The 27688-nt window shown below is 43.2% G+C and overlaps 1 protein-coding gene across 1 annotated transcript in view; it reads right to left on the reverse strand.

Annotated features, from left to right (window-relative positions):
* Mcc (MCC regulator of WNT signaling pathway) overlaps nt 1–27688 on the reverse strand; it is a 94312-nt gene that overhangs the window by 57102 nt on the left and 9522 nt on the right. Inside the window, exons 2-4 of the mRNA XM_028777197.1 lie at nt 27418–27560; nt 12201–12364; nt 9962–10168 (exon numbers count right to left, since the gene is read on the reverse strand). Of these exons, the coding sequence (XP_028633030.1) occupies nt 9962–10168; nt 12201–12364; nt 27418–27560 (514 nt within the window). The remainder of the gene's footprint in view (nt 1–9961; nt 10169–12200; nt 12365–27417; nt 27561–27688) is intronic.

The raw sequence follows: 27688 nt of genomic DNA on the forward strand, positions 1-27688 counted from the left end.
TTAGCCTGTACATTCTTGCAGTATGTCTAGTTTACCCAAGGAGATGAATTTTAAATTGTGTTTGACTGGAACTTATTTAGATTCAAACTTGAATAGTTGTTACTGTGCTGGTCACTACAGCTGTATAAATATTCAAGGAAATTAAACAGTTGCCCACACTTGAAGTTTGGTGATATCATAAGTCATAAGTCATGGTATTCCTCAATACAGTGGAAACAAACACACACAAACAGAGATGGGGGGGAGGATAGTGTCCCTCCCCATTCCCAACCTCCAGAAAGAATGATATCAACTTTGGACATATGAAATTTGAGGAAACTCCTGTCTGGTGTACTTAGAGAGTTCCAGGACAGCCAGGGCTGTGTAGAAAGAGCCTGACGAAAGAAAGAAAGAAAGAAAGAAAGAAAGAAAGAAAGAAAGAAAGAAAGAAAGAAAGAAAGAAAGAAAGATGGATGGAGGGAGGGAGGAAGGAAGGAAGGAAGGAAGGAAGGAAGGAAGGAAGGAAGAAAGGAAGGAAGGGGAAGAGAAAGAAAGAGGAAACAAACAATCAGGTGAATTCTGGATGTGGCTAAGGTCTAAGGGGGAAGGAGGTATAGTCATATGGGCAAAGTGTCAGTGGAGGGTAGGGAAAAGAGCACCCACTCCACTGAGGGATAGGAGAAGAGAGCATGGGCAGGAAGAAAAAAGAGTGAATTTGCAGAAAGAGGGATGGTGGGAGCCAGAGGGATGCTCGCCTCATGGAGTAAATTCTCTGCTAGGTATAGTGGACTGAATTAGCAGATGTTAGACATAAGGGAGGGTTGCAAGCCAGGTTAATAAAGTAAGAGAAGATGTGGATGGGCAAGCCTATTCATCAGCACCAAGGGCTCAGCTGATCATCCATTCAAGTCTAAAGATACGTTATCTTCTAACTCTGGAGACCTTATTAAAAGAAGGATAGAAAAGAGAAGAATGTGCAAGGGACATTCATAGAAATAAGAGTGGCGTATATTTCAGAAAGGCTAAATAGGAGTAAGACGCCTCACTGAAAGAAGAAACAGAACATTCTATGGTGCATCTGAAGGGAAGCGGCCAGTCTCTGACAAGATGGGCAGCAGGGACTCAATTCGCACTGACAGATTCGCACAAGATGAGAAGTGGGGCTGGAAACAGCTGTTTAAAGGCTGCTATCCCCATGATTGAGCATAGCACAACTTAAAACATAAACATACGATGGCCTTAGTGAAAGCCAACAAGCATTCTTCCTAACAATGTATGGAAATGGCTGCTGTATGGAAAAGGTACTATGAGAGAGAAACTCATTGCCCAGAGCAAAAGAAAGACAGTAAAATTCTCCAGTTGCCAGACATAAGAGCTGACATTATAGAGGACAGGAAGGAGGGCAAGAGATGGGGAGTGGGCTCCTGGGCCAAGCAGTTCTCTGCCCAACAAAGCCCAAATGTTCCTATCACATCTGTCTGTGAGAAGTGTACAAAAATGTGCTACTCTAGGAGCTAATAGAACCTCTGGAGCAGTGAAGAAATGTCAACTGTAAGAAACAAAAGCCCCAAATTAACTGTGGCACAATTCTATAATTATATTTCAGCATTAAGAAGGCTGGAAGGATCATGTGCCCAAGCCTAGCTTGGTTGAACCTTATCTCTAAGTCAACTCAAAACTCAAAGATGCGGCGTATTTGGATGTAGGTTTCAGGTCTGTGCTATCCACACACTGTAGGATCTTATTATCATCTAACACTGGTGCATATTGTCAAGCCTCTTCCTACGTAAGACATCAAACTTATAACTAGCCCAACCTAGTGTCATTAGAGATCAGAAGACTGGAGCTTTTGACCAGGAAGCTGCCAGATGTGGAGTAACAATTTTAGAGAGGAAGAAAGGAGAGAGGCAGCCAGCTAGCCCATCAGAGTTTGCTCCAGATGAAAAGGTGAACGGAGCAGACTATGTCCCAATAGACATATCCAGGATTCCTAACGAGATTTTATAAATAGTAAGAAGTAATGCCAAAAAAGGACCAGGCATTGATATTGAGCCCCAACCCACCTCTCTCCCCTTGCACTAAAATCTCAGTATGTAGCCCATACTGTTCTGAAACTCTGTCACATGAGCCCCAGGAAGGACAGGTGTGGACTATCACACAAAGGCTGATATCCAATTTTAAAAGACTGTTCCTTATGATGACCTCTGAAAGCAAGAATATTGATCTGCTTCACTCGGTATGGCGGTGCCTAGCCTTCAATTATGACAGATAGTCTTGAGAAAATCCATCCAATGCTGAAAAAAACAAAAATCGAAAAACAAAAAGCCTTGTCACCATAAAATCTAATACACAGCAACTATGGGTGACATCTTCATCCCCCAACACCTATAAATGGCTAACAGAAGTTAAGATGGGGTTGGTCCTGAGTCATCTGGGCCATGGAAGAAAGAAAACAGAACTGTCAGGTAGTCTTGAAGATGCCCTGTAGCTCCCCTAGAAGCTGGAGGGAGGGGCAAGGCTACAGAGGGCAGCTTCCCCTGGATCCTGTGAAGGCAGGAAACTGACTCTTTTCAAGCTTCCAGAAGCCCACAGTCCTGCTGACACTTGAAAGTTAGTAAAAGTGACACATTTTAGATTCTAACTTTCAAAGCTGTATGATAATAAATCTGAGGTTTGGAGTGGGTTTGTTTGTTTGTTTGTTTGTTTGTTTTTGAGATAGGGTCTCACTGTACAGCCCTGGATAGCCTGGAACTCACTGAAGCAACATGGTCTCACATTCACAGAGATTATCCTCTGCAATCCCAAGTACAGGGATCAAAGACACGGGCCACCATGCCTGACCGAATTTGAGTATTTTTAGCCATTAAGTTGATGATAAATTGCTACATTGTCCATAGGAAATGATACATATATCAACACTGAGCAACACTCATGCATATAAAAAAAAGCTAATCTCTCAGAAGTTGAGAGTAGAATGGAAGTTATCTAAGGTCAGAGGTTAGCGGGTAGGAGTGATGGAGATCTGTAGACAGTAAGATTTAGTTAGAGGAAAGAAGCTCTGGTATGTACTGCATAGACGATGATTAGAGAATGTCTCCTTTACTTTTCTGTTACTGTGATAAGAGACCACAACCAATACAACTTACTGAAAAAGGAGTCGAATTTGAGGCTTACAGTTTCAGAGAGTTAGAGTCCATGACGGTGAATCAAAGTCATGGTTGCCAAAGCTGCTAAGATCTCACATCATGATCCACAAGTAGCTGGGGTGGGGGAAGGAAGACGAGAGGGCTCCTTGAAGGGAAGGAGACTGGGAATGGCAAGAGTTTTTTGTTTGTTTGTTTTTGTTTCGTTTCATTTCTAACTCCAAAGCCCAGCCTCAGTGACATGCCTCTTTTTTATAAGGTCACATGTCCTAACCCTTTCCGGTAAGGGGGCAGGTTCTGATACCAACATCCTGTTCTCCAATTGGTTCTTGATTTTTTTTTTTTCCAGTAAAGAAGACTGGGTGTTGTGGATAGCCCCTGCCTTGTATTTTGATATTAATTCCCCTTTCCTGTGAAGGGCTGCAGAGGAGGTTTGAGTCATTACAAGGTGATTTTTAGTGAACCTTCTGCCCATCTTAATTTGTAAAATAAAGGCTGGAGCCAGTGATTGAGCAGAGGAAGAGGAGGTGGAGAAATAAAGGCTGGGGAGAGAAGGGGGGAGGACGACTAGAGGAGAACTGGAGGAAGACAATGGAGGAGGAAGACAAAGATGAAGGAGAGGACAACTGGGAAGCAGGAGGTAGGACAGACGCAGGGTCTGTTAAACCCTCAAGTAATAAGGGTCTCATAGCTGGGGAACAGAGTAGTGTAAGGGTATCTGCCCAATCTAGGCTTACAGATTATATTCATAATTACTGAGTCGTGTTTTCATTGACCGGTCCTGATTGGGTTGGAGATTTAAATATCCTCCGCAACAGCTGGGGACCAATTGCTGGGTGGAAGGGTCCCAGGAGAAAAAGGCAGATTCAGAGAATCAGGGCAGCCCTTTCTGCCATGCTTTGGAGGAAGCAGAACACAGTGATCATTTAAGGTCTTGGGGAGAGCTGGGGACTGTGGCCACAAATTATAAAAAAATTTACTGTGTGTATGTATCTTTTATCCGCTGAGTCAAGGGTCTTGGGAATGGGCTGATATCACAGCCACCTCCCGGAGCAAAGGTGGGGAAAACAACAGGAAAGCCAAGAGGGGCTAATAGCATGGCAGTCCCCAGCCAAAGGCAGTAACATCTTAAAACACACATAACGCTTTCCAAACAGTTCCACCCGAGTATCCAAGGCATGAGTCTATGGAGACTGCTCTCATTCAGTCCACCATACAGGTAACGATTACTCTCTGTAGATTTCTAACAGCTTGTAAAAAAGAAACTTAGTTTTTCATTGTAAAGGAAAAAAAAAATCTGAACAGATGGTCTAATTCGTTTTCACATTACACAACATATATGCACTGAAACATCACATTACCACTAATACATTTTGCATAATTTAATGCATCAGAACAAATTTAACTAATAATAAAAGGTATTTTTAAAAGCAGGGCTAGAGACGGTTCAGCAGTTAAAAGTACTTATCACACAAGCAAGAAGACTAGACTTAGGGAGGGTAACAGTGGCCTGCCTGTAATTCAGCTCTGGAAGGCACAGATGGAGCAAGCTGGCTAACAAGACTAGTCATATTGGCAAGCTCCAGGTTTGATCAAGGATGATCCAAAGATGATTTCTAATATCAACCTAAGGCCTCCACAGTGCACACACATGCTTACACACATTCATACACATAACACACATACACAGACATACATGCACATATACATATATAGCTATGCACACATGCACACAAGCAAAAAAAAGATGGGGGAAAAAGTTAGGATGTAGAATAGTGATTACCAGGAGCCAGACTGGGACCCGGTAGGGGTAGGTTTGGACTAACCAGTGGGTTCTAAGCTATAGTGAGGACTCAGAAGGTCTGGTATGCTCTGTAGTGTATGGCCACTACTGCTGGCAACTGTGTACTATATCTTTCAAAGAGCTAGAAGACAGAATTTTGAGTACTCTTCCCATTAAGAAATCACAACTGCTTGAGGATACAGCTAAATTTAAACTGATTTTTAACATTACTCAATCTTATGTGTTTCAAAATATTACATGGAATCCCAGTCTTGGGCACAAATACTAATATTTTTTACATGTGAGTTACCAAATAAATGTGATGATTAAAAAGAAAACTTTTTAAAGTTTTGGGTGAAAATGAAGACACTCTCAAGATGATTGGTAAAAAAGAACACTCATCTACTCAAGGAATCAGCAAGCAGATGCCAGAGTCATCCCCAAAGCGTGGCCCTGTTCAAGGAACCACGCCTCCAGATGCTGCTATGTTTGTGGGAAGCAGAAAGCCTGAAGGGATTTGGTGGTCATCCATTCCACCTTGTTTTAATTTGTTCCTGGATCCTGAGGAGGAGGCCCAGATGCTGTGATGCGGGACAAGGACAACACAAGCAATTGTATGACAATCAGTTTCTTAAGTCACCTATGAATGTGGGTTCATGGATTAATGACATGCAAGGAATAAAGGTGGCACTAGAGTCCTGAGTAGAATAAGGCACATCATCAGCCATTGATAAATGTGTTTTGAAGTTACATGTGGCCATGCTGACAGATACCTGCAGTTTCAGGCAATTTGGCCATAACTCATGGTTTTGCTGTATATTGAAACTGGTGTGGGAGAGACAATGCCTAAACTACAGAAGGGTAAAGCCCCTTAGGCCAGAAAAGTTCTACAGAATGTTTAGTGCAGTCTATTACCACATGCAAATGTGCCTTTTTTTTTTGGCCCAGATGTTCGATTTGGCAGAGAAGCATTCTTAGTGGGGATTTTACATTTCCCTTCGTGGGGCCTTCAAATGCATTTGAACTGAGAATTCCAGTATAGAAAATATAGGCTTCCTTATATGACACTAATTACAGAGTACTTTAGGCAAGTGTTATGTTATCACCAATAGCAATTTTGAGGTGTTTGAAGTGGGCCACAAAATAGGAAAGGAAAATTAAACCTGTGGGTTTTTTTAGCTCTGGGGTTTGGCAGGTGTGTTCCCTTCACCTTTATTTTTAAGCCCCAGAAAGTACCTGGATATGTTTATCAAATGGCTACATAAGAGAAAGGGTAAATGCACTGCTCTCATAATTTCTTCTCACATGTCTAATAATCAAATAGCAATTTCCTTTATAGTCAGGTGTTAGCCCTGTACTACCTGGCAGGTATAGTGAGGACAGGGATGGAGGGTCAAACCCAAATGTGACAACAGGAAGAATTTCCCAGTGTTCCCTTAACACACAGTGTGAGTACTATCGTCCTAAGGGACCCTAGAAACTCTCCCAACAAGGTGGTAGAACCAGTGCTCCACTTTAGGTTCCTCTTAAAGCTCTCCATCACACTGTAGGGAGGGAGTGTCCCTCATCAGCAAAGTTCTACTGTGCTACTGGTCAATTATGGTGCTGATCAGAGAGATGCTATGGAGAAGGGTGTGGAACTCACTTCAAGACACACAGAAAAGACTCAGATAGGTTGCAGGGTATAAGGAAGAAATTGTTGGCACTACCGCCTTATGCTGTGGACATGAACAACTTTCGAAAGAATATAAGGCTTCCAGCGGGACGGCTGTGGTCTATTTGCTTCAGGTCTATGATTCAATGGGTGTGGATTCTCTGGCTTTGCAGTTCCACCAAACTTGTTTGGCTAAACAGACTAGGGAAAGAGTTGATCATTTTGGCTGCATGGCAGCTGACCTAAGCAATTTAGGTCAAAAGTGCAAAAAGTATCAAGAAATTGTACCTTACTAGCACAAGTCTGGTTTATGCGTACTTCTATGCCCACTGTCCATATCCATTGACCTATATAACACTGCATCAATTCTCCAGTATCCCTGAAGCCAGGGATGGTACCCAGTTTATCATTGTGGCCCCTCACCTGGCCAGAAAAGACTAAGTATTTATGAAGATACAAATGAATGGAAGAAGAAAGAAGTGTTTCCTCTCATGAGTCCTTAATTCTACTTCCCTGAGATTGAATCTGCTTTTGTAAGTGTGAGGAAATAAATGGTTATATTACAGGATACTCAGAGACAAATGATTATCTCATGAACAAAGACCAATAATAAAGATTTCCCTGTTGTCCCTCAGTTACTGTTCTACCTAGTAGCTCAATTTGTTAACTGACTGCATTAAAGACCTAATTTAATTAAATCTTGGACAAGGCTCAGAAGACCTATGGAGAGCAATTGGTTTAATTACAGCCAGGGGACATGTACCAATTTTATTGATCTGGTCAAAGTCTGAGCAATAAAGATGGACAAAGGAAATAACTGTGGCCCCATTTGCTTTTGAGGCCACCCTGATGAACTGGGATCTCAAAGCCGCAACAGAAACAGAAAGGCAAATCATCCACAATATTATACAGATTCACAGAGACAAACATGAAATTGAACCTTATTCACTCTCCGAGATCATGCAAACAGAAGACCACAAGAGACAGATCCCTCTTCGGGGAAATGACTTATGCTGGGTAATGGTGGGGTGGAAGTCTTCCCGTATTTAAAGTCTACAAACGTGGCATTCAAAAGAATCTAGAAAATTCTTTAAGATTCATAATTGTGAGAAATAAAAAGAAGTCAATCTAACTCATGGGTAAACATACAAATTCCAGAGGATATTTGAAGAAACACACATCACTTTAGATTTTGTTATTTGAAGATAAATGAGGTGCACATTATATAAATTTTCAGAAAGCATAACAACAGCACAAACAACTAGGTAAAAATCATACATATTTTGACAGAAATGTATACATACTCAGAAGTGCATATGTTTACACTCAGTTATTCACTGTCCAGGTTACAGACATTCAAACACATGGATACAAAGAAGGTGTAAAGGCAACTCTTCCATACTACGCAAATCTTGACTTTTACTCAAAACAACTACCCCTCCTTTTTGAGTACTTAACTGTGTGCTGGACACAGTGTGACTATTTTGCGAGTATTATTTAATCTTCCTGAAGAAGGTATCATCATTACCCTTAATCCATGATAAAACAAACAGGCATAGAGATATCAGGTGCCTTGCCAAAGATGTGCATTGCCTTTGCAGGTCAGGCTATGAGCCCCAACAGTCAGGTTCTGGGGACTCTGGTAGTATGTGATGTGTGCACCCCCACAGTATGGTGTTCTTTGTGCTGACCTTGAGAGCTGGATAAAGCTCTGGATGGAAGGAAGACTGACTTTTTCTTTCTCTTTAGTTATAACCAAGGGCTATTCTGTGCCTCAGTAACCCAAATTAGAGAAAGAAATTTATTTTAAACTGCAATATATGGTCAGACCTAAGGCCAACATTCATGTTGCAGAACATGAGCCATCAGGATACACACTGTAAGAGCAAACACACACCTAATCAGACTATCAGTCATAAAGATTGAGAGTGTAATTCAGGAAATTACAGGTACTACAGGTCTTCATGCTAAGTCAACTTTATCACGATCGTCAGATAAAGCCTTTGCTGACTAGGAGGTTTTACAGCCCCCGATTCGAGTAGGGAGAATCTAATACAGGTGGCTTCTAGAAACAAGTTTATGTGAGCTCAGAAAGATGTTGTCCAGATAGATACAGATTAATAGCTCTTTTAATTATGATACTAGCAACAATGAGGGATGGGGCTGACAACCTTTAAAACTAGTAATTTATTCCATATCTACCCCCAACGAATATTGAAAATATCTGTACACAGTGTGAAAACAGAATGGCTGGCACTAGAGAAACAGCTCAGTAGTTAATACTGGCTTACTGTTCTTCCAGAGGACCAGAATTCAGTTCCTAGCACCATTTCTGCCAGCATACAACTAGCCACGATTCCAACTTTAGGGGATCCAACACCTTCTGGCCTCCGCAGGCATCTGTACTCTTTCAAGTCCAAATCATACACACACATAGACATAATTAAAATAATAAAAATAGATCTTTAAAGAACAGAAAGATTTACACATGCTAACATTATTGAGGAATAATAAGTTACTTCCTAAGTTAAGGAGACAAAACAACGTTAACAGTCCAAGATGTGTCTGATTAAACCCCATGTGCAGAATCACATGAGGAACCTCATATACTGCCTCGATGGAGACCGTGAGTAAAGCAAGCCCCATAATTCAAAGTGAAGTTTAGAAAGAATTGTTTCTGATAGAAGAATTAATTCTTCCACCTTCAGTCCCATCATACAAAGACATAGCCAGAACTTATGGGCCCTGGCAGGTGGACATGTATCATTGGAAAAGTTGATGCAAATGCTTCAATGCTGGACCATCAGCATCTTCAGTGACAGAAATATGCTCCGTCACCACAGTTCTCAAACAAGTGCCAGTCCTCATGGGGATGCTGGGACACCAATGCCACTTTCATCTACACCTGTGCAAACCCATATATAGGCACACTGCGCAAATGCATATGTACACATACGTAAACCCCAGTACACAGACACTCATACACACATATCTATAAAAGAGACTCACTATTTGATATGAGAGGAGCTACTATAGAGTTAAAAGAAAAATGTTAAGAAGGAAGAGGAAATTTCTATGTCTTCCAATTATAAAATATCATTAGACAGTCTTAACAGAATATTTTAATAGAGCTAGTGGTAGAAGTGCATCCCAGTAGAGTAGATTGATATTTGCTGCCCAGACATAATTTTGCCATCTCTCAGATTCAGGATTCCTGAGAAGAGTGTATTTATATTCTTAGCTCTACCCCTAAGGATCTTTGAACTACTTTTATGAACAACATCAGGACTAGTGAAAAACAGATCCCAAGATTCTGATTTCCTAAGAATCCAGGCTGCCCTTGGCTCTGTCTGTCCAACCACCCCATCCCCAGACCTAAGCCATGTCTGGCTGCATGCTCACCCGCCTCCGAAGCCTGTCCCGCTCCTCACGGATGGCATTCATAGTGGCCTTGGTCCGGTTCAGCTCTTCCTCTTTGCTGCACAGCATGGCGGTCAGGCTTTCATTCTCTTCCCGCAATCCAGCCAGCTCTTTCTCCCACCGGGACCGCTCCTCAGCCAGGCTGGGATACAGATCCCGACCAAGAACTCCCTCGATCTCCTCCACTGTCTGAAAAATAGTCATACATCAAAAGTAGGCTAACTACCATGGAGAAAGAAGTCAGGAAGGACAGAGGTTGCTCAGGAACCTGTGAGCCCAGGAACTGAATGGAGAACCCTATACACATAGTGCTATTGCTATGCATATGGTCATATCTCAGACTCAGATGAGGCTGTCACTTGCCTGCATCCTAGTTTATGCTACTCAGCAATTCCCAGAGTTAAGAACAATGGGGTCCCTTCTTGGTGCTGAGTCTGTGTGTAGTGCCCACACAATGTTTATTTTCTTAAGAAGCCCCAGAGTTGGTCAATTCGCATCCAGACAGCAGGCCGGAGAGTGATCCTGAAAATGCTGTGACAGACATGAGGTTGCAGCCTGTGCATGGTGCCTAATTGTAAGTTTCCTAAATTACAGGCCTTCCGTGAGCCAGCTCTGCAGTAAGGCAGGTGACATCACCATTTCCCACTCTCGGTGTCACATCAGAATTCAGATGGTGTGAATGAGGTTCAGTCCCAAGATGGCAAAGACAAGAATAAAGCTTCAGTGGCACCGGAAAGGGCGGGCCTGTCGGGGAGGTTCCTCAGACAGCGGGGATTGATTTAGTTAATAAGATGGATATGACACAAATAGAAAATAATCTTATTATTTGGAGAGTTCTTTAAACATGGAATTAAATGACCAGGAAGAAGCATATAATTGAAAGGACTTTCTCTGCTTGCCCTGAGGACTATTCATCCATACTGTCCTTTACAAAAGATCCTAGGCCAGCTGGTTTTTAAATAGAAGGGGAATTGCTGAGCAGAGAGAACACATGCTGATGAAAAACAGAAGAATACCAACACAAAACACATAGTAGTGGTCAGCCATTTGTAAGGGCTCACACCAGTTCCCCCCAGGAAAACAAGCAACCCAAATCCTGCTGCCTCTTTCCCTACGTGATCCTTTGTCCTTCCTTTCAAATCCAAGAGAGTCTATTTGGCTCTGATTTCTCCACTGCTAGTTACCAGAAGTTCTTGTTCACACCACCCTCACCCCACTCCTGAGGAGAATTGAGTTCCAAGTTAGCGTTACAATCAAATCTGGGACTTGGGAGGTTCCAGAGACAGAAGCACCAGTGGGTGAGTCCTTCCCATCTGCAACTGGAGAAGCAGCTGTACTGGAATGGCATTCGGTGATTCATCTAGTGGCACTACCACCCTCTTGGGATATCCAGAATTCTTCCTGACAGACAAGTCTGCTCCTTTGCGTAAGTTCCTGTAAGACTTGGAAGTATAGGCTGCAAGGTCCAGGACACTAAGCCATAATGAAGTAATAGAAATACAACTGAGGCCCAGGATCAAGAAGGGCTTGACCTCCCTATTATTCTGAAAGAGGCGAGGCTGTGCACACCCTGTTCCTCTTACTCCATATTTTCTCAGAAGGAAAAAGGTGTGGCTGAGACCCACTGGCTGGGGATGGGGTGTCTCAGCTAGACCCTTATCCCTAACCTCTTCTATCCACAGACTGCTACCTCATAATGTTGGGTTTCTACGAATCTTAAATCTGTGAGAAAGCCTCTAAGGTCAACTTGCAACATAACAATACTATGGTGGCTGGCTACAGTGGCATACACCTTTAATCCAGCACTTGGAAGGCAGAGCAAGGTGGATTTCTATGAATTTGAGGTCACTTTGGTCTACAGTTCCAGGCCAGGAAGGGCTACATGTTGAAATCCTATCTCAAGAAGAAAAAGGAAAAAAATAAAATGGTGGGACACCCCAAAATGATGTGGTTTAATGCTACAAATGTAATGATTTCCAAGTAAATCATCTTTTTTAGTGCAAAGCCAATGCTTGTCATTGTTGATATGCCTTTTTCCCCCTTGGAGTAATTTAGCCCAAGAAATATGTATAGGGCTCTTGCTTTTAGCTGATGGCTCAATATATTTTGTATGGCTTTCAATGGCTAATAGGTATTCAAGAAAACTTTATGTCAAGAAAGGAGTTTGCCCTCTCCTTTCCCCTTCCCTCAAAAAGGCAAGCAAAGCAGGAGGAAGGCTCACCTTAATGGCCAAGTCACAGTGTTCGCTGGCAGTTGTGAGCTGCTCAATGTGTCTGTCCACCTCAGCCACAGAGAGGCTACAGCTGCTCTTCTTTCTGCCGCAGACAACACTCTCCAGACCTGTCAGCACCCTCTGCAGTTCTGAGTTCAAGTCACTGCAGTTGTCTAAGAGGAAACAAGGATAAAATCCATTAAACAGGCAGACCGGCAATGGGCATTCTCCATTGTTTTCACCATGAGGGGCCCACCTTGGAGCAGTGGTGCTTTCAAAGCTAACATCATCCATCCTCATCACATGGGCTGCTAGCTGAGGCTTGCAGCCAATACACACCATTTATTAAGGAGTTTTAGACTTTTGCCATTTTTAAAATACCTGTACCACCCAGAATTCTCATGCCTTTCAACCAAGGGCAACCATACTGTGTCTTGCTAGTAAGAGCAAAAATGCCCCAGAAGAGACTTCAACAAACTTCTAGTCAAACCCTCTTGCTCAACCATTCAGACCAACACCAATTCCACAAGTTCATTAAAGATCTCACAACTTCACTGAACAACAACAAAACTCAGAATGAGCAGAAATACAGAAACTGGGGACTGGAGAGATGGCTCATCAGTTAAGAGCACTGGCTGCTCTGCCAGAGAACCCAGGTTCAATTCCCAGTATCCACATGACAGCTCACAGCTGTCTATAACTCCTGTTCCAGGGTATCTGACACCCTCACACAGCATACATGTAGGCAAAATACCACTGAACATAAAAAAAAATTATACATTTAACAAAATCTAAATTATAAAAACCTAATCTTGCCTTCCATAAGCTTCCAGTCTGCCCCGCTCCCATACGTCAACTAAGAATGCCCCACCTGTGCAGTTTAATCCATTTCTTCCACTGAGGGAATAACAAACTTCTAACGAATGCCATTGTTACATGTGAATGTAAAAAATTCTAATAATTTCACCTTATCTGGGTTGCTATGAAACTCTTGGACCCTGGTGTCTGGTCAGGAAAACAATATTAATTATAATATGGGTTAGATACATGTTATATAATAGCTTTGTTGTGACAAAAATTCCTTAAGAATCAACCTTTCTTTACCCATTGTTCCGGTTTCTGAATATTACATACTCTTTAATTTTTGTAGCAAGTTATATGTGGAGGATACTACAGTCTCCTGAAGTCAATCCTTCCCCTAAACCTAGCATGCTTCCTGCATGCAAGAAATTAGTATCTTCCCAGTTTTACTTCCAGTCACAGGTTCAATGCACCAACATGGACGACTGCTTGTTTGTTTGTTTGCTTTTGCTAAGCTTTGGAGCACTTTGAGAGAATGCTCAGCATCATGGGAAGCAGATGTCTCAGGACATTTGAACCACCCTCACTTCCTGCCCACATCTATTCGTTTCCCAAACCTAGAGAGCAATCAGCAGGAGGCTTTCTCTCTGACACAACGATTCCATCTGCTCCTCACCATCACCTCTTTCCACCTCCCCCTCCTCTGTGATTGGAACCCACCATCCATCCAGTTACCCAAGTCAACTCTGAAGCGAACTCAGGGCCCTTTGTGTCCCACCCTGAATCCAATCCATCCTGTAACTACAACCTCCCAAACTCGTTCTCAGGTTGAGCAACTCATCTTCCTCTCTGCTGATACCACTGTGCTCCAAACCACCATTCCTCTTCAAGTTGGTCCTCTCTCCTCTCCCCACAGGGCAGTTAAGAGTGCACCTCTTTAAAGACAGATATGGCACCTTCCTAGGACAAACTGTCCAATGGCTTCCCCTCCTCCTTACCTCTAAACTAAGATCAAACTCCTTACTACAGGCATTAAAAAACCCTCTGAATATCCGAGACTCATGTGCTCAGCCTGGGCTACACCATGAAAATCCTTGGGGAGCATTTATAAAATGCCAATGCCAGGGCCCCACCCAGACCAATTAAATTATGATCTCTGGGGGAGGGGCCTAGATACTGGGAATGTTTTCAATTCCTCACTAGCTTAGCTCTTTGATCCTCTATCCCTCCATGTGTCCCCTGCTCTTTCCTGCTATAGGGTCTGTCTATCTATCTATCTATCTATCTATCTATCTATCTATCTATCTCACTCTCTCATATGTCAAATTCTCATTTCTCCCAGATGTCTCTCTGCTACTTCCTCTGCCGACACTCTTTTCCATTTACTGTGAGGCTCAAACACTGCTTCTCTATCAAGGTCCTCCTACCCAGAGCATGGGGATTTCATCTCTCGTCTCTGCCCAGTCTCAACCCCATTATCCTGTTTTGTTTGTGGCAAACATCACTATCTGATAATGACATGTATGTTTATTACCTTTCCCTCTTAAAGATGCATGCATTATGAAAGAGGAGACTTTGATCTTCCTCATCACTGCATCTCAAAATAGAACAGGGTAGACAATCAAAAACAATTTTAAAAGAGTAAAAATCAGCACTATACAGTTGAGTCAGCAACACAGAGAAACAAGACTCTGTCAGCACTAGAATACTTTACATTGGTGATAAGCTTTTCTTCCTCATTATACACAGGGGATGCTGAAGGGGGTTTGGGGTGGGAGAAGATGGTCATCATAGCATTCACCAGGACAGGAAAGACATGGGCTCAGCTCCAAACTGAGGCAATTTGGTCTAAGTGTGAAGCAGCTCATTCAGTTAACACACAATCTAGTCTCTGAATGACCATTCATGCTCAGGCACAGGTTGCTTGGTATCCAGGCTTCGTGAACACACATTTCCAGATCTGTAGGTCCTTATCAGCAGGGCTAGGAAAAATGATTTCTATTCAGCCATTCAACACTTTGTCCATACAGGCCTACCTGATGGTGTGTGGGTCATGCTGGTTATATCTGCTAAACAGTTCTTGGGGTACAGCAGCAAAGTGGTAGCCAGGCCTTGGGGAACAGAAGGAAGAGTGGGGACAAGGGTTCTGGCAGTATCTCTCACCCTGTTGTTGGACAGTGTCTGGGCCCTGACTGCAGTCTGAAAGCAGAGTTCCTGGATGAACAAGAGACTGTCTTAAATTCTGAGAAGCTCACAAGTGTTGGGCACCAACACTAAAGTCCTTCTCTGAGGAACCTGCCACCTGCCTGGAAATGTTGCCCTAAAGAGCACAGGGCCACACTGTCTCCCCTGTGAAGAATGGTAGGAGAGGGACATTTAAGTGAATGTGCAAAGCCTGATGTACTGGTGCATCCTGGGAAGCCCAGCACTGGAGAAGTAGAGAGAAGAGGTCATCCTCAGCTATGTAGTGCTGTTTAAGGCAGTCTAGAGTTCAGGAGATCCTGTACTCCAACAACCAACCAACCAACCAACCAACCAACCAACCAACCAACAAACAATTATATTAGAAATACTCTGTCTTTCTGTCTGAAAGGAGAGTTATAAGTCTTTTCTTTGGTCTTAGGAAGGCGATGTATATCTTCTAGATGATGACCCCCTAGCCCCAGCACCCCCAGTCTGTTATTCATATACACTCCTCTAATTATCTACTGACATGTCACTGTCCTCTGCCACTGTGCTCTATTTGGAGACTCAAGGAAAACCAGGTGGTCAGGCTAGTGTACACAGATGTGGGCTGTGGTGTGGGGAGGGGTGTGAGACATTGTCACCAAGCACCCATTCCACCATCACCCAGTTATCAGTACTGCTCCAGACAGGGAAGATTGGAACTGGTGGCATATTTTTCCACATATTCACTTGTAACAATTAGAAACTTCTTCATCTGACACAATCCAGTCCTAGCCAGAAACTCAACATTCAATACCAAAGGCTATGGTAGCCGGTCTGCATGAACAGAGAGTATTTGCAACATTAAGGTGTTCCAGACAGAGCAGTAGGTCCTTCAGGGAAGTGGCATTTGCAATTAACCAGAGCAGAGCCAGCACCCCTCACAGCATAGTATGGACTGTCTCTCTCAAGTCACCCACATCTTCATGGCCTGACCAGACAGGCAGGTCAGATGCCTCTCACAGGCGATGTCTTAGTGTGAGGACTTTTCCTCACTCACTCAAGCTACACGGGGTAGTCAGGAGAGCAGGAGCCAAGGCAGAGGCTCCCTCTCTATAGCCAGGGTCATGCTACCAACCACAGCAATTGAGAATAGGGCTCTCTGGGCATAGAGTCACAAGTCTGTATACTGCCTTCCTTGTTACAGCCCTTAGAAGAGTCAACAGAGGGCAAGTGCATGGGTGATATTAACTCTGAAAGGACTCTGAGAGACTAAGGAATTTTTATGCTAATTCTGTGACCAGAATGTGACTGAGCCTTAATAACATTACGTTACATGAAATGAGCCAAGGACACATACATGATTCTACTTTTGTGAGCTGTTTAGAAGAAGCAAATACTTAGAGACAGAGAGCAGAAGGGAGGCTGGGAAGGCTACATCAGGCAGTTGCTGTTCTGTGTGTGTAGCGTTTAGGGAGTAAACAGGATAGTGGTGACGGCTGAATAATTATGGATGCACCTGAAACCCTGGACTGTTTACTTGAAAGTGTTTACCATGTTGTATATCACGATTATATATATAATCACAACAAAAATAGTAAGCATATAACAGTACATGAAACAGGAACACAAAAGCTAACAAGCATGCAGGAAGTAGAAAACACCTCCAAGTTTAAGCTTGGTTCAGAAGGAAGCTGAGGGGCTGCTCATTAACAAATGCCTGGGGTAGGGTGGAGGAACACAGGATAAAGATGCAGGAAACCTCGACAACTGCTGAGAGTTATGGGCTTGTTCACACTCCAGCTGACATGTAAGGGACCTCCAGGAAGGGCTGCACGGAGGGGCTTCAGCAACGAAATGCTTTATGAAGAGAAGGTGAAGAACCTTCAGGAGACAGGAGGCTCTCTGTGCCCAATATGCATTCTTTAACATGGCTTACTTACATCATCCCTTAAAAGAAAAACACTAGCAGCTTTTGACAAGCAGCTACAAATGACAGGGACGCAGAGCCAGTGGGACCAGGGAAGACGGCTTTGGAAGCAAATCCAGAACAGCACAGCTGCGGGGCTGGTTTTGTCTATTTAGCCCTGAACTTTCTGGCTGCCAGAGAAAAAGTGAATTATCTCCTGTCAGAAGGGAGGAAGCATTCCAGGTTCATAAGAGAGACAATGAGTGTTTGGAAACAGGTCTGCAAGAGCTTAGGTACATGGACTTCACATGTGTTGTGTGGCCATGCGAAACTGCTTCTTCACCCAGTGTCACGGAGACTGCAGATCTCATGGGTTCCTCTCATATTAACCTTCAATGAAGAGAGTTCTTTGGAGGGTTAAGCTCAGATAATCTAAGCATTTGGTCCTTTGATAATTTTCTGTAACAGGACATGGAAGAATAAACAGAACAGACTCCTCCTTCCAGTAGAGGGTGAAAACCAGGCAGTTACAGCCAAAGATGTGTCTACAAACCTGGCAAGCTTCAGTGTCTGCAACTTACTTTTTTTTTTTAATTTAAAAGTGAGTTTGATGTATTGTTACCATTAAAAGTTCATTACAATTTATACTTTCATTTATACAATTTATTCCTGGTCTGTAAGTGCTAGATTCAGCGCAGCAACCTTCAGGCCAGGCAGCAGATGGCTGCACAGACCTGGTGTGTCCATGGTTCACCAAGGCTATGTGTGAGGCTCCTGGCCCCCACCTCTGTTGGGGTCTTAGGCTCCTACACTTTGCTCTCTTCTCTAAATGTAACTTACCGCAATAAGACTTCTGGTAGCAACTGGAGAATAGACAGTCTGCTTTTACTTTCCTGTGGATTTGAGCAGTGGTTCTCAACCTCTGCATCGTGACCCCCTTCAGGGGTCGAACAAACCTTTCACAGGGGTCGCCTAATGCCATCAGAAAACACAGATGTTTACAATGCCATTCGTAACAGTAACAAAATTACAGTTACAAAGTAGCAACAAAAATAATTTTATGGTTGGGGGTCAGTACAACATGAGGACCTAGATTAAAGGGTTGCAGTACTAGGAAGGTTGAGAATCACTGATTTAGGCTCATTTAGGTTAGATTGCTCTGCTACCATGTAAAGACAGGACCGTGAAGTTTAGAGAGCTGACAGGCATGTGAGAAGACATCCCCCATCACCAGCATGGTCAGACACTTCCTGGTGTGTGAATACAGCTTTCTTCTTTTTCCCTCAGAAGTAAGTAAGTTGTATCCAGAGGTGACAGCAAGCCTAAGAACAAAACTGGCTCGTTCTCAACAAGGTGTTAAAAAATGCTGTTGCTTATTAAACCACTGGGAAACTAAATGGGCTCAATGTCAAACACACGTCCCTTGTCTTCCTGACTGGGAGTTGTTTTCTCTTTTCTTATATGAATCCATGATTCCAGGTAAAAAGTGAACATGTTTCTGAGGGTCTTCCTTTGCCTCATAGTGAGTGCTCAGGTATTAGTTTAGTTTAGAAGTACCTTGTTTCTCTTTCCTATGGGTCTAGTAATAAAGCTTTGCCTTGAAATTCCGTTTTCTAGGAGGCATCTGACAGATTTCCCATAATCTTGTGTAAGGACAGCCCTGGGAGCAGAGGCAGCTTTCACTCAATAAAGTTCTCCTAGACACTCACAACCGAGCATAGAGTAGGCAGTTGATAAACAGCAGATGGTTTCAAAGTGTAAAATAAATGAAAGGCTTGTTTAAGGTCAAGTTTCAAAAGGATCTTGTTTATTATTGCCTATTTGTTTATCAATTATTGCCAAATGTAAGATTTATCAAGTGACCTATTACAAATGGAAAAAAATCTTCAATTAGAATCTCTGAGGTAAAAGCTTTCAGTGAGGTAAGAGATGATAAAAAACAGAAGTGGGTGCCGGGCTGCTAAGCTAAAATGTGGGGACCCTTCCAAGAGTCAACATGTTGCCCATGCTTCTCTACTGACTGATTACATGACATGCCTTGTGTAAAGCAATTTAAGTACATGCAATGGAGCTGGAAATACAGTGAAAGGATGCAGGTGCACACACACACAAAAATCAGAGCTAAAAATAGATAAGAAAAAAAGAACGAAAAACCCACAGATTCTCTGAGTATCAATACAAAGTGTGTGTGAAGAAATCTGATGCTTTATTCAGGGGATGTAATATTTCTAATTTTCCCATAGATCCAAAGCTGATGTTTTCTTCCTATCACTCTGTAGACAAAACATGGACCATAAAAATGATAGAATAAAACACAAGTCTGAATGACAAGAAGTGTCCACAGACACCTGCTTAAGCCACCCACACTGCCTGTGTCCTACTGACAACAAGATGACTTACAAGTAGCACATCAACATAGTTTTAAAATATCTAAATACTAGGAACAATGGAGACGACACTAGGGACTCCTTGGGACTTCATAAAGTCCATGGGGATATACCATCAAAAAAAAAAAAAGAGCTAATCTAACTAGAAAGATCCCTCAGGATTAGATGTCATTGCACTGGTTTACAAAATACCAACAACTTGTTCGAGAGAAAAGTAGGAGTGGTGAGAGACACTATCAGCAAACATAGCATGCTAGCCTTGATTGGTTCTGAATTAAACAAAATAACAGAAGACCTCTATGTGACAGCTGGAAAATCTGAACATGGACTATACATCCCTCAGTGGTAAATATAGACTAACAGTTCGTGGGCATTCCATTGACCATTAGGTTTGAAGTCTCTCAAAATAAAATGTTGGGGGGTAGGGGGTATGGCAGCATCCTAACCAAGAGAGCTGAAACAGTGCAATTGCTTGAAAGTCTGGATTGAACACAGACACCACTATAAAGATCCCCTTTTCGGTATAGGGCAAGTTCCTGGCAAGTGTCCCTGCCACAGGCAAATGGGCATAACACAGGGACATTGTGGCTGGGGGTCCTGAGAACAACAAGGTACCCCGAATCACTGCCAGGTCTTATTTCTGTGTTTCTCTTCTCAGTGAAAAGGAGGCTACGTGTTCATTCTGTCTCAGCAATGTTTACCAGCCTGAGGCTTGTTTTCATATTTGCGATTATCACGTTAGATTTCCAACAGTTTGCTTCTGTGAGACAACAAGCGTAGTTGTAAATATGAAGGCATAAGGATCACCAAACATCAGCTGTCCAAAGCCTCCCTCTGTAGTGGGACAGCCCAGCTGCCGTAGGTGTCCCTTTTGGAACCCTCCTCTGTCAAAGGTCATGTGCATTCCCAACCTACTGGCAATACCTCTTACAAAGCATGAAAAATGGCCCCAATTTCACATTTTACAATAGGATATAAATGCCGATCACCTGAACAGTATAGCTGGAAAGCAAGGTAACCCCAGCACTGCAAAGGATGGAGAAACCTTTGGGGTAGGAGGTGAAGTTTTGACAACCTGAAAGATAAGTCTTTGGAACTGCCTTCTGGACCTCTGAGAAGTAACTCTGAAGACTGGAAAGCATGATCCAAGAAGAACTCCAGCCCTCGCTGTGCCTACAAGGCCCTCTGCCATGGTCGCAGGCCCTGTGCTGATCTATGATCACCCCATCCACTCCCATGCTGAGACGGTTGGAAGGGTCCTTTCTCAGTGCTGATCACCATGGAAGCTCCAGAGCCCTGTTCAAAGTGTGTGTGTGTGTGTGTGTGTGTGTGTGTGTTTATGCACACACATGTTCTAGCATCCAAGCATCAACAATATAACGTACTTTCTTAGAGTGCTCACATGCCCGCTATGGCTGCAGGAGCAGGAAGACTAGCAAGGGCCTGGATTTTGTTTCCAGGATAGACTAAACAGGCTTTCAAGGCCTGGTCTGGTTTTAAGGGAAAGTATGTCATGAGTTTCAACCAAGGAAAACACAAATCAACTTTAGGAGATGTGGTCTGTTTAGAAAACAAAGACAGCGTATTATAATAAAATAGGAAGTCATAAGCCCCTACAGCAGCAGGATCTTGTCCTGAGTAAACTTTGAAGATTAGTCCCTTCTTCGTTCACACCCAACTCTCTTCAGGAGACTGAAAATTTACTGACTAGTAGTAGCATGGAAGAGAAAGAGTTCACTGAAGCAGAGTGATAACTGCTTCTGCTTTCAACTGAATGTACTACAAGGAAAAGTCTAGAAAGACAGCTGGTGGCCACTTCAGTTAAATAGCCCTGCTAATATTTATGCAAGCTTCTTTGTTTTCTTTTGTTTGGATTGTACGTGTATGCATGCTTTGCTTTGCATGTACATCTGTGTACCACAGTCCATGTGTGGTACATTCTAAAATGAGTGGAAGGTATTGGATGCCCTGGAAATGGAGTTACAAATAGTTCTGAACCAAGGTGAAGGTGAGGCTTAAACCCTGGCCTTCTGCAAGAACAAGAAGTGCTCTTTGCTGCTGGGACAACTCTCCAGTCCCTTATAAAAAGTTCTTAATTGACCAGGTTCTGGTCTCTGGGGAAAATGTCACCTTGGTAGGGCTTCCAGTTGAATCAACGTTCAAAGTCATTCATTGGACTTGAATCTCAGGGTGACCCTTACTGCAAACTACTTGGGAGAAATTAATTTCCCAAATTAACTAAAAGAAGAAGATGTTGCAGGCAACACCCAACCTTGTCACATCAACTAGTCAGACTGGAATTTCAGTATGGTCTAGCACTGGCAGCTGGTTTCTCAAAGTCTCCCATGCAGGTTACAGATGATCTGACTCTTCTGTGTTGAGGGAAGACAAGTGACTCAGCCACCCCAGGAAGCGAGGTTCTCCAGTGCTGCCTGATGGCTGTTAAGGCTGCTTTTGGAAGAGTCCTTGAGCTGGCTCCTGTTCCTTGACACTTTCAAACAGTTTTTTGGTTTCTTTTTTTAAATTTTTTTTATTTTTTCCTGAAGCCATTAGACTTCATCAGCCAGTAAGCCAGGAAAATCTGATTTTCACATTCAACATATTTCATGGTTGCAGCCATGCCAAAAAGCCAGGTTTCATGTGTAAATTTCTCCTTGGCTGTCCTCCAAAATGACTCCTACTGAAAGAAACTACCACTGACCACAATAGCGAGCAAGGTTTCCTGCATGAACACTGCTGAATTTCAACAAAGTACATGTCTCTCACTATGACTCAAAAGAGCTCTCCAAATACTAACCCAGAACCCCCCTAAGTTACACAAGACTGATCTGACTAAAGTCATTCTTTTACAAGCAATGGCTCCAGCAAGGTTTAGGAGTGCCATTACTGAAGCCAGGAAAAGAGCCTGCTGGAGGGAACACCACACATACTCTGACGTGTGTGATTCAGAAAGCACATACTCACTCATGTGTACGAGCGTGAGCAAGCATGCATGCATGCGAGTGCACGTGCGTGTGCGCAAACACCACACACACACACACACATACACACACTCGTGTGTTCTTTCCTGTTGCCATGCTGGCATGACTTGGCTGGTGTGTGTTGCTTTCCATCCTGAGATGAACAAAATTTCATTCAATTACAAAATGTGCCACAGTTAGGCCAGGTGCTGGTAATCACACAGCTGCTCCCATAACTCCCCCATCAGCACTGAGACCTCAAAGGATGTTGGGAAGCTGCAACAACAACTGCAGGCATGCTGTACTGTTCAAAGAGGCATCCAGGAGCAAAGCCATCTACACATGGCAACAATGAAGCCACCTCCTCTTAGCTTGGACAAGTGGTTTGCCTTCCTTAAGTGCTTCTATCCTGCTAAGATTCCAGAGCTTTCATTCCAGAGCCTTCAGAGCTGAGTGCCAATCACAAGGAATGGATGAACTACCTAATATGAGGCTATTATCGGAGCCCACAGGCTGCTGCATTCACTTGAAAATTCTTATGTATTACTAAATATTAAAAAAAAATCTAAATGATGACTCCTTCCTCTTCTATTTAGTCACCTTTACTTCCAAAACGACTGTGACAAGGTTTGATAAGAAGTAATAGAATTCACTTTCAAATGTGCTGTGCTGGGGGAACTTTCTCCTTTATTCCATGGCTGGGGTTACCGAAAGTCTTAAGTTGCTTGTTCAGTTCTCTGACCCTAGGACAGTGCTCAGGAGTGACTGTCCAGAAGGGGCAGCAAGGATCTGGCAGGTGGTGATTGCAGAGAAAAGAGAAGAGGGTTTGGAGGAAGTGAACAGATGACTGGCTGCTATTGTTTTGGTAAACCAGCAAAAACACTGCGGCAAAGTGCATCTAAAATCCAGCTTGAGGAGACCCTGGGTTCCTAATGCAGGTTCGCAAATACAGCAACCGTAATGAAATGGAAGCTTTTTAATGATTTCCTATAATGGTGTTTATATATGGAAGCTTTTTACCCTATTGAAGCAATTTAATTGGAAAATGGCAAAGGAAGAAGAGGCAGGCAGCCAGTTCCAATCAACAAACACGCTGACTATCCTCTGTGCTGCAGTTAATGAGCTCTGCCAAGTGATCCTGTAAGTGGCTGTCTTCTTGGAGGAGTCAACAGAGAGCCCTCTCATACCTGAATCCTTAACCTCACCACTTCCCATTTAATCCTCAAGTATCCCCTCAGCCATGCCTTCAGGGAAGTTTCCTCCTTGTAGGTCCTTACCCCACTGTGGGTCTTTTCTATGGAACTATCCACATCCCCTAAAGACTGTGACAAGGACAGGATAGCATCCATTGATGTGTCCTTGAGGTCCATTAGATCGGCATACAAAGTCATCCAAAATCCCTGCCCTATGCAGGCTGAATTCTAGTGTGAGACATTGACTGGCAATATGCAAGGAAATAAAAGCAAATGCAGCCTTTCCACAGATGCCAGGTTCGAGGACGGGGCATGAGAGGGATGCTGCAGACTTGAGAAGAAAACCAGAATGAAGGAGAAAGCTACATGTGTCTTGTAGCAAGAGGTACTCCTGACAGAAGAGATAGATAGCTCACACATACCCTGGAGGGCAGAATCTGGTCAGGTTGGAGAGACAGTAAGAGGGGGGTGTGTGATCAGAGCTGGAGGACAGAGAGGAGGGATGGAGGCGTGGGGTATCAAGGGCTACAGGCTTCATGGGACATCAAATGAGGAGTCTGGATGTCAGCCCAGGTTTAAGAGGTTTGAATGAAGGACTGCAGCCATCTGATGGCAAACTGCCTTTCAGCTCTGGTACCTAATGTAGCACACAGTGAGTTTGCAGCCCCATTACCTAATGTAGCACACAGTGAGTTTGCAGCCTAGTACCTAATGCAGCATCTCATGACTTTGGAAGACAGATGACTAAAGGTCCCCCTGAGAAAATAGGGAATGTCTGCTGACACTGGGCAGAGGCCATGCCCCTACAGAGCTCCGTACTGCCAGGAAAGATGCTACCAGTACAATTAACATACATTTCCAAGTGAGGTACAGAGTGGAAGAAAGCATCTGAGATGAATAACGAGGGACAGTGGAGAAGCCTCACCCTGCAGACAGACAGCTGTGAGCCCCTGCCTTGGGGAATCGGTGCGACAGATGCTCTGTCATGTCAGGAGCTCTGAGACGTCTCCCAGGAGAGAAGCCTATTGAAGTGGGTTTGTGCCTGCATTTCCCAAACTTAATTATGTGACTTTGTCGGACTGTGGGTCACGTATTAATTTCATAAAGTACAATTTGAGAGAAGCAAGTGTAGGGGTCAGTGTAGGCCTGGTCCTCTGCAGTGACAGGGACATTGTCACTGTTAGCTCTTTGAACTTGTTTGGCTGCCCATGGCTGGAGGTTGGAGTCTGGAATAAGAGGCAGTTGAGTCTAGACAGTTATGATGCTGATATGAACTTAGTGTCTGAGACTTTTGCCTGAGGGTTGGCTGGTGGCAGGCAGATGGCAGTGTGTGTTAGAACATTAAGTCTCGACCCTGGGTTCAGAAGTATTTGAGGGAGACAGCCTGGGCATAAAGCAAAACGACCTGAACCTACACCTGACACTATCTTCCAGCTACTAAGCCTGGAGCAGTATTTTCACTTTTGTGAACCCTGTTGTGTGTGTGGCTTAGGCTGGTCTCAGAATTCACCTCTCAATGACTCATGTGGCTAAATCCATCTTATTTGCCTCCTCAGCATTTGAGACTGCTGAGTACTTATTGTCCCATCACATCTTAACACCAAGATACTCCTCACAGACAGACCAATAGCCTCATTCATTCATTCATTCATTCATTCATTCATTCATTCATTCATTCAAACAGGATCTTTTAACACATACCACAAGTCAGGCCCTAGGAGATGAAACGAACATCATACAACTGCCTAGTGAAGTTTAGTGGGATAGTCAGCCATGAGAATAAAGACAGGATCTAGAATTTCAATATACTATAAGAAGAAAAAAATACAGCATCAACACAGTCAGCACGGGCACCCATACACTGTGAGGTTTGCTAAGAATGTTCATTCACCCTAGAACTGAATTGAGAAGAGGATCCTTGGGCTCCTGCTGAGTACAGCTACTCGCTGTGTCCCCAAAGGTTCAGTCTCCAGCTGATTCACTTGTCTCCCCATGGGCTGCTGCTTCAGCCACAACTGGATGTCTCCCAACAAGCTTTTGTATCCCAGCCACTCAGCTTGACCTTTTAATCTCAGTATCTACTGTGCTCTTAAGCATCTCTCGCCCAGATATCTCAAGACAAGACACCTCGAAGTCATGACCTCCAAAAGACAGCTGATCTCTACCTGTCTCTCTCTCTCCCCTATGCAAAACAGAGTGAAACTGAGAGTAAATCATTGGCTCCTTCCCACCATGTTCCCACACTGATGAGCAGCCTCACCACTCCTGCACTGTGTACATGAATCTTATAAGACAGCCACACTCATACCTCTGCTTTTATACTTCTTCCAGTTCTTAGGCAAATGTTGCCCAGTTCATAAGTTTTCTATTCCCATCTTTTTTTTCCTCTACATTTTAAGTGTCACTATACTATTCCTTGTAACAACTGGCCTACCTAGACCTTTTAAATGATTTCTTGACATATTTCCCCAATACACTCTTGATCTCTAGATTTGCTTTCCACTCTGTGGAGTGATTCACAATGCAGCTGATCATCTCGTGCCTCCCTCCACTGGTAAATCCTTTAGCAACTTCTGATAAGCCTTTTGGGTAAAGATTCCAACACGTTCTACAGGACTCAGAGTGAGCTGGCTCCTACCTATCTCTGCAGCCTTCATCTTCACATAACAACGGTTCTTCCCCATCCTCACTACACGCCCTCAGCTCCTCCTTTACCTGCTTAACTGCTACAGATTCTCCAAGTCTTCCTTTACATACTACTTCCTAGATCAAGACTTCCTAAGACCTTTGACTGATTGGATTCATTTGATATTTTCACAGTACCATGATTTATGATGTTACAGCACTTATATGGCTATACAATTAGACATATGTGTAATAGCTGATTAAAATACTGCTTTCCATCTCAATTTTCAGTTTCATGAAAACTCAATATACATCTCATCCTTCTCCTTGCTCTTCTGCCACCTCTTCACTACCTGTGAACAGCTATCTCCAAAGACATGGGAAGTTTCACTCTTCTGACTTCACTCCTGTTCAATCACAGAGATCACTTAGGCTCAGACCATTTCAAACACTTAACCACAGTCTGTCTAAAGACTCCAACAGGCCTTCCCAGGCAGACCACTGGCTTATCACACTTCAACTCTGACTCTCAAGCTATTTGGCAAAAAACAAATTTTATAAGGCAACTCTGTCGCTCTACTGCTTTCCTACTTGTTTTTCTTTCTAAAAAACTTTATATGTTAATTCCAAAATCCAATGATAGGCCATGGCCTGCAGCTGAAAACACTGCATCAGTATCTCCACTTGGCTATTTTGCTACAAGTTCAACCATAATAGTAAACAATTTCTCAATTTGTTTCTCAAACAAACTTCTTACCAAGGAATACAATCATCACTTGGATCAGCATGTTGTAGACAGTTTGGATCCCTCCTTCTTAGCTAAAACCCTCTTGGCTTCTTCTACTGCAAAGCCTCTTCTGTCCATTCCATCCCTTCCACTCCTCTCACGGCAGCTCTTGAAGAACTATAACTAGAAACACTGCAATAGTCTTCAACACATCTCCCTGCTTCTAGAACGTTCAAGCATAGGTGATCCATGTTTGAATCATTTTCCTACAAAGCAAGAACACTAACTCAGCTCTCTGGTTCACTATGCCCAATAAGGTAGGGAATCTAGAATATTCATCCACTCATCAAACTTCTTGAATACTTAAATCTTAATTTGGGCTGACTTGCATTTCTGAGGCTTCTCTTACAACTGAGAAACTAAAACTCCTGCTTAGCAGGAAGCCTGGAAAGACTCACCCATGTCAGCAGTGACCATAGTAGACTGGTTCTCAGGGATGGACACAGAGGTCTGGTCTTGGTCCACACTTCTGGAGTCTTCGTTGACCTCTTGTTGACTCTGACTGAGTTCTGACCGAAGTTCTGAGTATTCATCTTCCTCCCTGCAAAAAAAGAGAGTCATCTACCATTGAGTGAAACTATAGTCCAGCCACCATTGATGGAGGATGTACAGAGTCCTTGGAAAATATATTTTGTAAGGAACAAGCAAAGATGTTTGAAAGAAAACAGT

Source organism: Grammomys surdaster, unplaced genomic scaffold, assembly GCF_004785775.1.
Source record: "Grammomys surdaster isolate TR1022 unplaced genomic scaffold, NIH_TR_1.0 278, whole genome shotgun sequence".
NCBI lineage: Eukaryota > Metazoa > Chordata > Mammalia > Rodentia > Muridae > Grammomys > Grammomys surdaster.